At 41.1% G+C, this 14,628-nt stretch overlaps 1 protein-coding gene across 1 annotated transcript; it reads right to left on the bottom strand.

Annotated features, from left to right (window-relative positions):
- Positions 1-195: 195 nt before the first annotated feature.
- Positions 196-13,919, bottom strand: tsg101a (tumor susceptibility 101a). Its single transcript, XM_080736796.1, has 10 exons — positions 13,539-13,919; positions 12,920-13,007; positions 12,720-12,785; positions 11,194-11,357; positions 10,258-10,384; positions 8,416-8,473; positions 8,178-8,281; positions 5,917-6,119; positions 4,624-4,863; positions 196-2,045 (listed from the first exon to the last, which is right to left on the bottom strand). Exons 1-10 carry the CDS (start codon positions 13,578-13,580, stop codon positions 1,956-1,958), a joined length of 1,182 nt encoding a protein of 393 aa, XP_080592922.1. The 5' UTR covers positions 13,581-13,919; the 3' UTR covers positions 196-1,955.
- Between the last annotated feature and the right edge of the window lie 709 nt (positions 13,920-14,628).

The raw sequence follows: 14,628 nt of genomic DNA, 5'->3' as shown, positions 1-14,628 counted from the left end.
GGTGTGGTTCAGCACCTTTAGCTAATCACCAACAAATGTCAGTCCATTCAGCAATTCTTTTCCCGAATGGCAGCTTACCTGAACTGCTCTGGCATGGTAAGAAAAACCTATATAGTTGTTCAAAATACAACCTACATATTTGTACTATGTAGACTATGTAGAATAAAAACAAAAACCTTTACATCAAATCAAATATCTTTTAATTGTACTGATTTACATAAATCTACAGATATAAAAGAACAGGGTGTCTATGGTTGAACTGGAAACTAACAAAAACAGTAGATGTACTATCATACAATTCAAAGTGCATTTAGTAAAAAGCTAATTTAAAGGAAACTTGACATAAGTTAACTTATTATGATTAGTACAATAGTCATTTATCTGTTGTACCCTCCGATCCTTATTCACAACGGTTATATTTTCCGAAGAACTCCCACTCCCAAGAGTTTGGTAACAATACAGAAATATAAGAAACAGAAATAAAAATATTAACATAGGGATTTCCTTCGCAATAACCTTGAATCAAGTATGTCAAGTACAGAGAAGCATGAATAACGCAAAGGCATGATGGGAGCCATGGTTGTGTACATCTGCTTGAAATCGGATCCAGGATGCTATGGCTACTTAACCCATTTAGGCCTAGAATTATTGAATGCTTTAACCAGTGAAAAATAGCAGATATACAAGCTCACAGTGCGGCACCGAGTCATAGTTATAATAAGAATAGAGAGGACACCAGACATCCCCGCCCGTCCGCTTGCATTGAGTTGCTCACCCAGCGCATGAGGCGTTTTCACCCCTCCTTCCGCGTAGTAAAACCGTGACGTAGTGGGGCCACTGTGACGAATTTTTCGTCATAGTTTTTGTTCATGGACGCGCTGGGGCTCAAATTCATGAACGAGCTCTTCCGGTATGAACGCGCATCAATACAAAGAAGCCTATGCGCGTTCATGTGGTTAGTGGCCCCAACTGCAGTACCTCAAAACGGCCATGTCCATTTGGTTTCAGGGCGCCCCCAGGGTTCTGAGGGCTTGCACCGAGTGCCACGCTGCGAGCTTGTAGATCTGCAATTTTTGAAAAAGTCATGAAAATGTGTGCAAATATTTGAATATATGTATTTTTAAAGCGAACGTTTGCAACTCAAATGTTACTTCTGGGGAGTCCCTGGAACTAAATATTTTGAGATGGGGGTCCGTGGCCTAATACATATCATTTTGGTGGTCCTTTACATGAAAAAGTTTGAGAACCACTGACATAGTAGTTTCTCAAGAACAGACTAACTGAGATCCAGTTAAGTGAAAAGGACCTTTTCTTTGACGATGGCTAGCCAGATTGCTGACATAGGTTTTTCAAAAAACCTTAGAAGGATTCAAAAGACACTTGGGACACGATTTTTCAAAAATAGCAGATATACAAGCTGGCAGCGCGGCACTCGGTGCCGCGCTGCAAGTTTGTATATCTGCTATTTTTCAATAGTTAAAGCATAAAATAATGATACACAATAATGTGTACCCGTTCTGGGTTAAACCACTTAAAGCAACCCGATACAATTTGTCACACAACAAACAGCGAAAATAGCTGATCTACAAGCTTGTGTCGTGATGCGACCAGAGAGTTTTGACCACAATGCAAACATTGTGGCTATTTTTTGAAGATGTTGAACATTTTTGAAAATGTTCGACGAAAATAGATACGCCAGGGTTAAAGTGGTTAACCCGTTAACTCATATGGCATTCAATCCCATGGTTGAACTCCTCTCCCTGCTCAAAGGGTCCTCAACAGGTGTTTTCAGGTGGTTGGTTTTTGGGTCAGGCTTTGGCCAAGTGTCAAGAGTTCAGGGGCTGGAGGGTGGATAGGAAGTGTGAAGTAGGATCAGGGAAGGGATTAATCGACAGAGAGAGGATGTGCACGACAGAGACAGAGGTGTGCATGTTGTTCCAGGGGGTTGGTGTGCGTCAGTAGAGGTCGCTGAGGCCGGCGGTCTTGCGGGCTTTCTGCATGAGAGCACGGAGCTGGAACTGCTTCCGGGACAGGAGACGAACATGCTGCGGCGAGAAGACAAGACAAGAGTCAGTAATGGTGAAAACGAGGGGGCCAGGACTACAGGTTAGGTAGTTGGCACTGGGTGAGAAAATGGGTTGCAAAAACCGTGGGATAAAAATTATAAAAAAGAAAAAAGTAATGGTGAAAACACTCGAGGATAACTGGAGTGGGGTTGGGTAATGAACTCTTACTTTTATGGGTACTGACAAAATTAAGTAGGTACTACAGAGTACCTCTTCACATTAGATCAACCTGTGCCAAATTTCGGTAAATCAGATAGCGGATAAAAAAGAAAACTAAATGCAGGCTCTCAGTAATACTCGTCACTGCCTTGCATCACTCACTCATCCTGAAAATGAAAATTTGCCCTCAACAAAACGTGCGTTAACATTACTTGATATTGACCGAACAAGGTAACAACACAAAAGCAGTCACGTGTGGTTACACTAACTTGATGCAGATAATGCTCTTAATGATATTTGCGTGAAAAAGTGAAATGCAGCAGTTATCATTATTGTTCTTAACTTCTTATTATCAGGACAGGTCAGCCACTCTCAATGCATGTCATAGTGACAGCTGCAGATGTTATACCCTTCACACTGCCGTGGAAGATGTCTTTACCCCATCATGAGTGCCACAACTTTGTTCATTCTAAGGGATGTTGCCCATCTCAACCATACAGGCCACATGGTTACAAACTGCATAACCCGAGTGATTTTTTTTTTTTTTTTCTTTTTTTTTTTTTTTATTGATAGCACAGTAGACTGACAGGAAATGGGGGGAGAGACAGGGAGTGACATGCGGCAAAGGTCGTCCGGATCGGGAATCGAACCGGTGACGCCGCCAGGCATCCATGCCTATGTGGCAATGCCTAGTAAGTGGTATGCGCCCGGACCAGTAGGCCAGGGGGCATTATGTTTGATGATGGTGAAATGGTGCAAGCTAAGAGAGACTGATAATATAGCGTAGTAGTTATTTCTATTGTCTTTCATAATTGTAGCCAATTTGAGCATATGATAATCAATAATATGAATACCCAGAGTAATTGCATTATGCTGCACTCGGCTCAGAAATTTCAACAAGTTTCAACTTGAGGTGTCCAGGTTGCTCCGCCAAAAGAAACACGAGGCGTGACACTGCTGGGAAAAAGGCCACTCATACTGCGTCTTCATGGTAGAAATGCATGTCAGAAAAGTACAGTCAGGCTGTTGAACAGGGGCCTGTTGCCATGTTAGTCTTGCATGCTCCCATCACTTTATCACTTTATGTACCGTATGTATGACTGAATAGACTCCATTCATACACATTTTATACAGGTGATATCTGCTGCTATGTGAGGTCTTCTACTTCCACAATAGACTGAGGCACTCTGGCTTTATTTTCCTGACTTGATATCTGCTGCTACGTACCTGATATTCTTTACTTGCACAAGTGACCAAGGTACACACTTTGAGAAAATACTTTGTTTATATTCGATAGTTTTACATTTTTATAGTTCTATTTTTTCTTTTTATATATTATTTTATTATGTCATTGTAGTTTGTGGGTATAAGTAGCCCAGAGAACCAAATGTTCCCAAGACATGTGGCACATACTGTAGGTCAGGAGCCTATCTCCTGTTTCTGTAGCGTGAGTTCATGTACACCCCTTGGACATCACACTAGTATGTCAGAGGGACATTTGTTTTTATAGTCTCTGGGATGACTTGGCTGGGGATTGAACCCCGACCTCCCAGTCTCAAGGCAACCACAAGGCCAATGAGCTGGTCAGTTTGTGGGTAGCTTGTACAACAAAAATATTCTATCTGTGTAAACTTGTGATGTGACAAGCAAAGTCAAAGTTGATTCAAACCACGTTTCAGAACGAGTCGCCTCGGACCCACTTGAAGAAAGAAGCTCTCACACTCAAGAAGAACAAGATTTGACCCTCGTAATACATTCAATACAGACACTTTGATCGTTTTACAAATAGTAATAGAGTATGCTGTATTTAAAGGTGTAGACATGAGCCAGGATGACGAGGAAGGGTAAACAATAGGTTTGTGCACAACGACTAACTTTTGGCATTTCACATTTAAACAAACAATTTTCATTATAGTTGTTTCCCAGTCTACTGGGCTAATGTTAGTACATGTGCCGACTAACACATTTTAACCACTTAAACCCTAAAAAAGACTCCACAGTGTGACACCGATCATGGTGCATAGATCCTTGCACTATCGAGTAATCTCCATACATGAAAACTGTTCCACCACTTTAAATTGTACATATTTAATTTGAATTGTATTATATTGATTGATTGTATTGTACGGTGTACAATTCTACTTTGGCAAAATAGGGATGCCAGGGTTAATGTGGTTAACCAATGCATAAAAACACTAAGTGTAATAATTACCGGTACAAAATATGCACCCGAAACCCTTACGTATTTATAATATACATACTATAATATACATATTTTTTCCCCCCTCCCCATCAAATGTTCCACCCCAGGATAATGGAATTTGATTATCGATTTCTTGTGTCACAATAACCGTGATATGAAATCTTCATATGGTCCCATCCTATACAGTATGTTTACCTTGAGGAAGACGTCCAGGTCTATGACCCCCCTGCGGAGGGCCTCTCCCAGGTAGAAGATGGTGTCCTCGATGGCGTTCTCCTCCGCATACAGGTTGAGGATCTGTTTGTAGAGCGGCGCTGTGGGCACGATGACGTCGTCGATGTCGTTGTTCTCCGACTGGTTCTCCATCTTCTCCAGCGCCTCGCTCAGCTCCTCGTCCTTCCTCTTCAGCAGCTCAATGTTCCTGTCCACGTCAGTCTGTGCAGGACGCAGCAGCATTTCTTTAACACTTAATTAAGCCTCGTTATTTTATTTCATATCAGGAATAGCTTAACTCAGTCGGTGCCGTATGTAAAGTGGGACCTCTTATATTGCCGTTTCGCCACCAAAGGGTTAAAAAAATAGTGTGCACGCTGGTGCACAAATTCGTGCACAGATCATGCACTATGCATGTGCACGCTTTTCACAGCTTTCAAAATAAAAAATCCGCTTGGAAATCCGTTCAGGCATTCAGGAGACAACAGCCCTTATGTTTTCTTCAAATGTAAACAAACATGGCTGCCATGTTTGAAAGATGGGGTTGGTATGGGGGTTAAGCATGCAATTTCGCGATCGCGATCATGCCTAGTACATTGTTGGAGGTCCAAAAAACTTTTTTTTTAAAAAGACGATAAAAAGACGATTGGCAGGGAAGGCCATAGTTAAAAAGACTATTTTATTATAGCCAATCTACAATATCACTTGTGTAGGTCTGTTATTTTAGCTCCCCCTCCCCTCCACATCTTTTCCCAAAATATTTAGAAAGAAATTTGCCCCAAATAGGGTTAATGTGGTTAACGCTTACTTTTGAGGCACTTTGGCTTTGCAAAATGCGGTGAGAAACGTGAGCAGGGAATCTAACATTATTTTCATGATTGATCAAATTGTTGAAAAGAAACGAGGTCGCACAGCTCGTAGTCACGATGCAACGTTTCAAAACTTCTTCAGGGTATGGAGACCCTGAAGAATGTCCAAACGTTGGTAAATAAAAAATAAAACGTTTATTGGCTCGTAGCTACGAGCTGTGCGACCTCCTTTCTTTTCAACAAGTGTATCTCCCGTGGTCGGCACCTCTTCACTGTTGGTGGGTGCTCCTGTCCTATTGTTTGCATGATTGATAAAATAAAACAAAAATGTTTCCAGGATTTATTAAAAATAAGTATTATTTCTCTTCAATGCTCTATTTCGAACAACTTAAAAGATAGTCATATAATGACATTTGTATGGCATGGCCCTGCAGGAGTCTAGCCGTCTAGAAGATGTCCATCTTACCACTTCCTGATCCAGTCGTGAGATCATCTCCTCTAGTTTCTGGTGTCCTTTCTTCAGGTCCTCCTCTGTCCTCTTCAGGGCGTCCAGCTCAGCCTGAGCTCTGTCCATCTCTTCCTTCATCCTCCAGCGGAGCTTGTCGCTCACGGCCGAGATCAGAGACGCGCGGATGGTGTCCTCGCCAATTGTGCCGTCTCTGCTTTGGCCTGACGGAGCAGTCAAAGGGAAAAGGGAAGAGGACATGAGTCTAGTGCTGGGACATTAGGACAAAGAAATACCATGTAATAATATCATATTGTGGTCATATCATTTGCTTAATTTTTGCGAGGCATGGCGTCACAGAGCCCCAGCGAATGGTCCAACCATTCTATCATCCAATCTAATGCTGGTTATGTGGAGAGATATTTAGAAATTTGATCTAGGAAAATCACTAAAGGTGTTTTCAGATATTTTTTATATCATAAATATAGACATTACCGGAATTATGTGTTATGTGTCTACACTAACATGTTAGTTGTGTGCCAGTTATTAAGCTACTTTATGTAATCAAATTTCTTTTTAATTGACTGTGATGTACTAGTCTCTTAAGACAGATGTGTTGGCTTCAGAAGCTCTGACAGGAGTAGAAAATAAAGGAGATGCCAAGTAATTTCTACACTGCCTGCGTAGTTGCATATATAACTTCTACTGGAAACTAAGTTTGTGGGAGCCTAGCTAGTTGCTGAACAGAAATGGAAATTCAAAAATATATTTTAAAATACATTTCATAAACTCCTTGCTAATGTAATACCCTTCCGGTCTTAAGGGCAGATAACATCATCCTGTTCTCAACTGTAAGTTAGTTACAGACCCTATGTAGCATTCAAAGATTGTATAAGAGGCAGTCTGGCTTGAGAGACTAACTCAGATGGTAGAGCAAGGGGGATGGGAAGATAGTCAAGGCCACCCTCTGTACAGTCTGGAGTCAGCAGTGTATATGTCAGTCATTACTACACAAGAGTCTACAGGACAACGTATCACTCAGTGGTAAGCATCCAACATCCCTTAACCACTTGAACTCTAGAGCCCCCTATTCTGGGGGGGAACTCGCTAAAAATAACTACAAGCTCACAAGCTGTGAGCTTATAGTTATGCCAAGAGATTTGGTGTAAAGGGGGGGAAAAGAGTGCACCGAGTACAGAGCCAACTCAGGTCCGTTTTACAAAGTATAGAGGGTTTAACCTTGACCAGCTTCACATTCACTCAGCTAGACTCGGACCCGGCTGATCGAAAATCTTTTCTGGTGGGAGTTTACCGTTCCCTTCCTAAATATAGTACTCTCTCTGTGTGTGTGTGTGTGTGTGTGTGTGTGTGTGTGTGTGTGGATGGATAGGCACTTTCCCTTTAGGTCCATCATCCCTTTGGCCTTTAATGCTCCCCACTCTGGTTACACTGGTGACCTTTTAAAGCCAAGCCCGCGCTCCATTCAAGTCACAGAGTGGCAAGAGACCCAGCTAGAAGGTCAAAGGTCAGAAGTCAGGGCTGCTGACTAAATGCCACAGGAAGGTGGACAAGATAACAAATAGGCCTACTAAAACTATATTCTTGCTTTCCACAGTATGCAAAATATGATGACCATGTATAAAAGATAGATTAGAGAGCCCAAACAACAGCCAGGCCATCAGGCTACTGAACAGGCCCTGAGCCGTGTCACCATGTCAGTCTTACACGCTCAAATTACACTGGTACTATCAGCGTGACATGGTTTTTTGTGCCATGTCTTTCATTTGCAAAAGAAACTGAGGTACTCAGCCTTTATCTTATTGAGTGAGTGAGTGATTCTTTTTTTTTTTTTTACAGTAACTGCAATTTATGGGTCGCTTGTGTTTACACACTGGTTAGATGACTGATTAATGCATTCAATGTTTTGATCAGATCAATGTTTTCAATAGCCTGTATTCCTGAAGAACGATTAGACCTAAAGACCAATAACAAGTGAAGCATCAAACCGGACATTGTTTTATTTTCTTCTGTTTGTCCTGCACCTGGACACAGAAGTATGGTAGATTTCTTTGCCGTCTTTTGGCTTGTGTTTACACCTGTACATTTTTACGTGAAAAATCAGGTGAGGTTATTGTAGAGTGCACAGAGTTGTTCTCTTTTTTTTGTCAGTTGATGGGATTCATATGTTGTCACACTTTATTAGAGTGCAGAGTGAGTATGGTATTCCTACAGAGGAGGTGGAGAACTACAATATCCAGAAGGCTTTGAGTCGTGTTACATACCCAGATTACCCACTGTGGACACGGGGGTCTGAGTAGGGTACTGTGCATGGCCCGCGTTGGCTGGATAGTTGTTCCCCCCAGGGTACTGGTATCCGGGGTAACCACTGCAATGATATATGATAGGATATTACATAATCAGCATATACAGTAGCTGCAACCCACCCATTCTAAAGACATGCTAGAATAGGGTTGGTGGACATTATAGGGGCAGTGTGATAGTATGCAACATCTATCTTACCCAGGGCTTGGATTTGGTCCATAGGGTGAGACTGCAGGTATCCCAGGCATGTAGGAGGCTGAGAGAGCAGAGTTACATACACTCATTATATATAGCACACAGGTACTTAGGCCATACTGTATGTATACATACTGTATACATACTAGGGCATTCACCAAATATTCGAATATCAAAGTCACTATTCAACGTTGTTCACCAAAGTCGAATATTTTTTTTTATTGTTTTGTCTTTAAAAAAAAAATGTTTTTTTCATGGTTTATAAAGCTTGGCTAGATAGGAAGTCATAAGAACCCTGACAAGCACTTGGAATTGTAGGTATTACATTTAATGTGACGCAGATAAATATTGTGAAAATAGCAGATCTACATGCTCACAATGCCTCGCAACGTGAGGCGTTGTGAGCCTGTAGATTGGATATTTTCACAATGTTCGCCTATTGCTTACATAATATTTGACAGTTTGGCCAGTCCTGTCGAATATTCGACTATTCGAATACTTTGAGGTCGAAAAATTTGAATACTAAAAAAAAAACTATTCGTTAAAACCCTAATACATACATACAAGCTTTTCCTTTCACATTGGTGTTTGGGGCTGTAAAATGGTGTGTGAGCACCATCTGGAGCTGACAGGTGTAAATGCATAATATGGGTAAGATGTACAAATGCTAGAGCTGAACCCTTATAGCATTGGTTCTCAAAGTGGGGTCCGGGGACCCCCAGGGGTCCTTGAGGGAGTTCCAGGGGATCCCCAGCTAAATGATAGTTAGGAACCAAATGGACCCTTATTGGATATGTAACTCAGGGTACAAATGGGTCCATTTGGTTCCATTTGTACACTCTCAAGAGTTAAATTAACATTGATTTTACTATATAAATTGGGGTCTCAGAGATAGAAATACCATTACATGGGCGTCCGTAGCCTAATGCATGTCAAACTGGGGATCCTTAAAATTAAAATGGTTGGGAATCACTGCTAGAGCCATAAAACAAAAGCAAATGGGGGTCTAAAAGTGTCAATTTGGGGGTCCTTGACATGAAAAAAGTTTGAGAACCACTACCTTAGATTCAGATTCATGTGTGACTTAATCCTACTTGACCTAAAAATGTAGCCTGTAACTGAACATGACTGCAATGACATTGATTCTGGAAATGACCACATACATTGGTGATATCATTTCCAACAGTGTAAGTTAATTATTACAACAGTCAAATGTAATACCAAGACTATGATAAGCCTATAGGCACTATATTTCTGTGGATATGCACTGTAGAACTGGACAACCTGGTAGATCTCTTCTCAAATATAGAGCTTTGTGTGTTAAAGGGACAGTATGTTTGATCCAAAAGGTTTTGTTTTAACTCTCACATAATGTGGTATTGATAAAGCTTACGGCTAGACAAAGCTGTGATTCAAACAAACCAAATAAAGTAGTGGGAATTTGTTATGGGTCATATTTCTGCATCATGTCAGACTCAAATTACACAAGCACACTGTTCTATTCCATCATAAAACACTTGTGCTATCTCATTCTGCTGAATTTGTTCTTTAGGTACAAACATGACTGCCCTGAGGCATTTACATGTTATGTGCCATAGAACATACATGAAAATGCAAAATAATAGTGTGCCAATCAAACCTCAAACCAAGTGCCCAAAGTTTGAACCCCCCCAAAAAATGAAATGTAAAAACACTTTTATGAATCTCACATTGGTTGGTCTTCTTTACTCAAAAGCAGGGCTACACTAAAATAGTCTAATTTTTTTAGAGTTTCGTGAATGAGGCCCAATGTGTTGAGATGTTTGAGCTGTGCATGTCAGACTTTAACAGAAAGCTGTCACTCACGTGTAGGGGGTCCTGCTGCCTGGAAGGCTTGGTATGGGGCTTGAGCTGTGGGCCGAGAGAAGACAGGAGGCTCCTCACCAAACACCACGATCATCACTTGGATCAGACCATACAGATCTGATACTGGCTGTTATAACACATACAGTACACAACGCACATGTTCCATAAATAAAACAATACCATTTTATTTTTTTAAGATTAGTTTTTTGGGCTTTTTTATGCCTTTATTTGATAGGAGAGTAGACTGACAGGAAATGGGGAGAGAGATAGGGAATGACATGTGGCAAAGGTCGTCCGGATCGGGAATCGAACCGGCGACACCAGCAGGCATCATAGCCTAGTATGTGGTATGGGCCTTGACCACTAGGCCAGCGGGCGCCCCAAAACAATACCATTTTAAAATAGCCCTCCACTACCAAATTAAAAGGTTGTATAGAAGCAATTAGCCAGTAGCTATGCCCCTCCCCTAAAAGCTTTTGTCCAATTATGCTAGCTTAGCAACCGGCAGCTTGCCAAGGCTGTTGCCAAGGCAAACCTTGGCAAGCAGGAAGTTATTCTAAGCTAGCATTGGACAAAAGCTTTTTGGGAGGGGCATAGCTACTGGCTAATTATATCGACCATGACAGCAGTTTTTTTTTGTAGCCGTGTTTAAGTGATTGATCGGACATGACATAAAGCATTTATCCCCTTCATTGAGGTTAAGAAATTCCACATACTGTCAACATACATCATCTAATGAACAGTCTACAAAAGAGAAGTCAACCGTAACAGTTAAACTACAGACATCACACAGTGTCAATTGCCAAAACTGAACTGATCTACAAGCTAACAACACACTAAGATATGACACGTAGTTCAGTTATTTTTGGCCGGGTAAACCATGCACTATGGAGAATACAAACTTTGAACACAAATGAGTATGAGCATAAGACTTACGTGTTTCCACTCATGTAAGTAAGGCAGGTAGATCTTGCCGTTGGCATCGATGTGCTTGCCAGTTTTTATCATCATGGCACTTGTAGGCTTTACAAAACAGATAGGCGGGTTGTAGGGGTATGTATCCAGCAGCCAAAGACACACCGGGATATTGTACACATTACCTATTGGAGAAGAATACGTTTAAATTCTTTGAGGAAAAAAAGTACTCAACAATCTGTACTCCTTTTTCCTCTCAATTTAGTCATTAGTGCAATTAATCCTCCCCACACATTCTTTAACTTGCCACTGCTATAGCATTTAAACAGAACAGGGTTACCAGGTACTAGGTAGGGGTGGATACTCCCCCCGTTCCACACCCTCAGCTAACAGGTGAGGTGCCAACCCAGCACGTCGCTAATGCAGCGACAAAGATCGACCTCCCAGCCCGGCTGTGGTTTGAGGACGTACATGATTAAGTATCTGTATATTAACTTTTGGGCCTTTATTAATAGACTGACAGGAAATGGGGAGAGAGATGGGGAGTGACACGCAGCATAGTTGGTTGGGATCGGGAATCGAACCAGCAACACACTGTCAGGCTACACTGAGTGGTATGTGCTTGGACCGGTAGGCCAGCGGGCGACCCATCTGTATATTAACTTTAATAACTGAGGGCGAACGTAGATGAAGGGGTAGAGAGCTTGCCTGGGAAAGAAGAAATCAAACCCACGTTTGAAGTGAGTGGTGGATGTGAGCAGTTCATTTAGAAGTTACGTTTCCTAACTAATCTGTGTGTGACTGTGTGTGTGTGCCTGGCCTGCTCAAACCCAGGCCAGCCACTGGTCACCAGCGAGCGGTATTGCAGCTCAGACTACATACATATAGGGCTGTCACAATTATTACATGATCGTCTAATCGCAATTATTTGACATAATCGTGATTATTTTTCATAATCGTCATAATCGTGTCCATGTTGACAAATGTTCTTATATAGGTTTTAAAGTAAAAAATAGTGGAAATAGTAGATCGGCTATTTCCACTATCAATGTTCTTTTTTAAGTATAAAGTTGTCAAATATGTCAGTAATTTCTTTGTATATTTAGGTTATGTATCATATCTACCTTGTGCAATTTCAAAGCCTAAAAGCCAAACATAAATGTAATTGTCAACGACAAAAACACAATTAAATCGTTAATCGCAATTATTTGAGTGACAATTAATCGTCATGTAAAATGTCATAATCGTGACAGCCCTACATACATAGTAACACAAGGACAAAGTTACTTAGGAGACGTTGTGACCACCGCTCAAAAAGTCCCAGGTTTGATTCCCGGCCCGGCAATGTGGCGAGGTGTCCCTGTACAAGACACTTTACTTAAACCCTAACTGCTCCCCCATCTGCCCACAAATCTGACCACTTGGGCAGCAATCAGCTGGGTGAGGCTGAAAATGTCCCGCATGGGATCAAACACGTCTAATTGTTAAAACTGATATACTGTATGAAAAGGTCTAGATTGAATAACTAATGATTTTTTTTATCATACCTCTGTAGCTCACTGGGACTGTTCCGGTCAGACTCATCAGGTCTCTTGTGGAACCATCATTGAACACTGAAAGACATCATTTAAATGTCCCATCACAAGCAGAACACACACATACAGTAAAAATAATACATTGCGTTAAAACCTGAAAACAGAACATAACCATGCCTGCGGCATAAATGTAGTATGTAGGATAGATTTACCATATGCATCCATGACAGGCTTCAGGTCCTTGTAATTGGTGATGACGTTTGTTATCTCACGAACAGTCAGATCTCTGTATTTGTATTGCTACCAAAAGATGAAATACAGTTATGATGTTAGAACTTTACACTGGACTAACAGCACTGCGTATCAAGTGCAAAGAGAGGCCCATTTCTCTGTTTAATACCATTTCTAAGCACGCTTGGTCCGTGATTATAATATTATTTATGGACGTGTTAACTTTACTTTCTAGATATTGAATGGTAGAAGAGGCATAGTGGTTAACATTCACGCTCCCACCTTCAGCCCCATTGCAGAATTGATACTTTTACATAAAGGAAGACTTCACTTTTCAGCCAATATTCATTGCAAGAACAATAGCTTCCATTATAACATTGCAACTTTTCAGCAATATAAAGCTGCAGTTTCTATTAGCTTGGCCCTCCTCTGAGACACAGACAGAGTAGGGTAAAAAATAGCAGCTAGGTAAAAAAGTGCTATTTTATCATGAACATTATTCGGTGAGGTCGAGGACCAATTATATGAAGATAGGTTGAAAAGTGGTGAAGTCCTATTTGACTACTACTACTACTACTTCCACCACTGGTTGACCGTTACCTTCAGCATCTTCTTCAGGGCGCCTTCGTTGACAACTGCCATGGTTGACGACAGACCGTTATAGATCTATATTAACCGATTAAAACCACACTCTTTTGTTTAATTCCCGATGGGTGATCTGTTCAGACAGTGCTAGCTAGCTATCCAGCTAGCATTCAGTTGATGCTAAGCTAAGCTAACGCCTAACTCAGCCCAGTCCAGGGCGCAGCTACAACTATGACAAGGCTCCTAAATGACAAAAAGCGTGGCCTCAATTTAAATTAATTCAACACGACGACTAATGTCACGTCGTGTGTATGACAGGCTAGTTAAAAACCATACATACACCAGCTAATAGAAATAAATAAGCTGCTGCTGCTACGACGTGATCGACGACAACAACACAAACTTCCGGTGTAGTGTACCACCACCTAACTGCATCCGGTGACACGAATCAGTTTGTCATAAAAAATAAATAAACTACAACACATTTGTCATTTGTCTTTTTGTTGCTCACCTCACATGCAAAAAAAAAACACAACTTTCAGATATTACATTATATAGAGCTTATATAGAGCCTACATGTTTATTGTGCAATTGACAGATTGTTAGTGATAGAGTGATACAGTAGGCCTACTATTGACATGTATTCTCAGTTAATAAGGTATTTATGGCAGTGGTACGGCCACTTGTACATGCATGTTTAATAAAAGCATGAATATATTAATAGCCTATAATTATTTTTAATAGCATAGTAGGCCTAGGCCTATTGAATGCACAATAACATGGTATGTTTATACACATTATATGAAACATATACAAATATGTTGTAGCCCCACCCCCACCCTACGAGATAGGGGGTCCCTGCTCCATCTCCCCATCAGTTTGGGGGTCCCTGGCCTGAATAATGTTGAAGACCCCTGACACTTCGGATAGTGTGTTAATAACACATCTGAAAGGCTCTGGATTTCATTATCTTTCATGATTATGTCGCCCCCTTCTGGAAGTATTGCAAATGTCATGATTTATATCCACAACCACAAACTTGTTGTGCACTGGTTGCTCATGATGTAGCCTCGGAAACCCAGACTTTTATTTTGGCGATAGGAAT

Source organism: Nannobrachium achirus (assembly GCF_963921795.1).
Source record: "Nannobrachium achirus genome assembly, chromosome: 11".
NCBI lineage: Eukaryota > Metazoa > Chordata > Actinopteri > Myctophiformes > Myctophidae > Nannobrachium > Nannobrachium achirus.
The sequence above is the reverse complement of the archived record's forward strand: the minus strand, read 5'-3'. Positions and strand labels throughout refer to the sequence as shown.

Excerpts from the sequence above, each read along its gene's own strand:
- tsg101a (XM_080736796.1), bottom strand. The coding sequence starts at position 13,580 with ATGGCAGTTGTCAACGAAGGCGCCCTGAAGAAGATGCTGAAG. Across the intron at positions 12,786-12,919 it reads GCCTGTCATGGATGCATATG|TGTTCAATGATGGTTCCACA; the intron begins GTAAATCTATCC and ends GATGTCTTTCAG. Across the intron at positions 6,120-8,177 it reads GTCCACAGTGGGTAATCTGG|GCCAAAGCAGAGACGGCACA; the intron begins GTATGTAACACG and ends CTGCTCCGTCAG.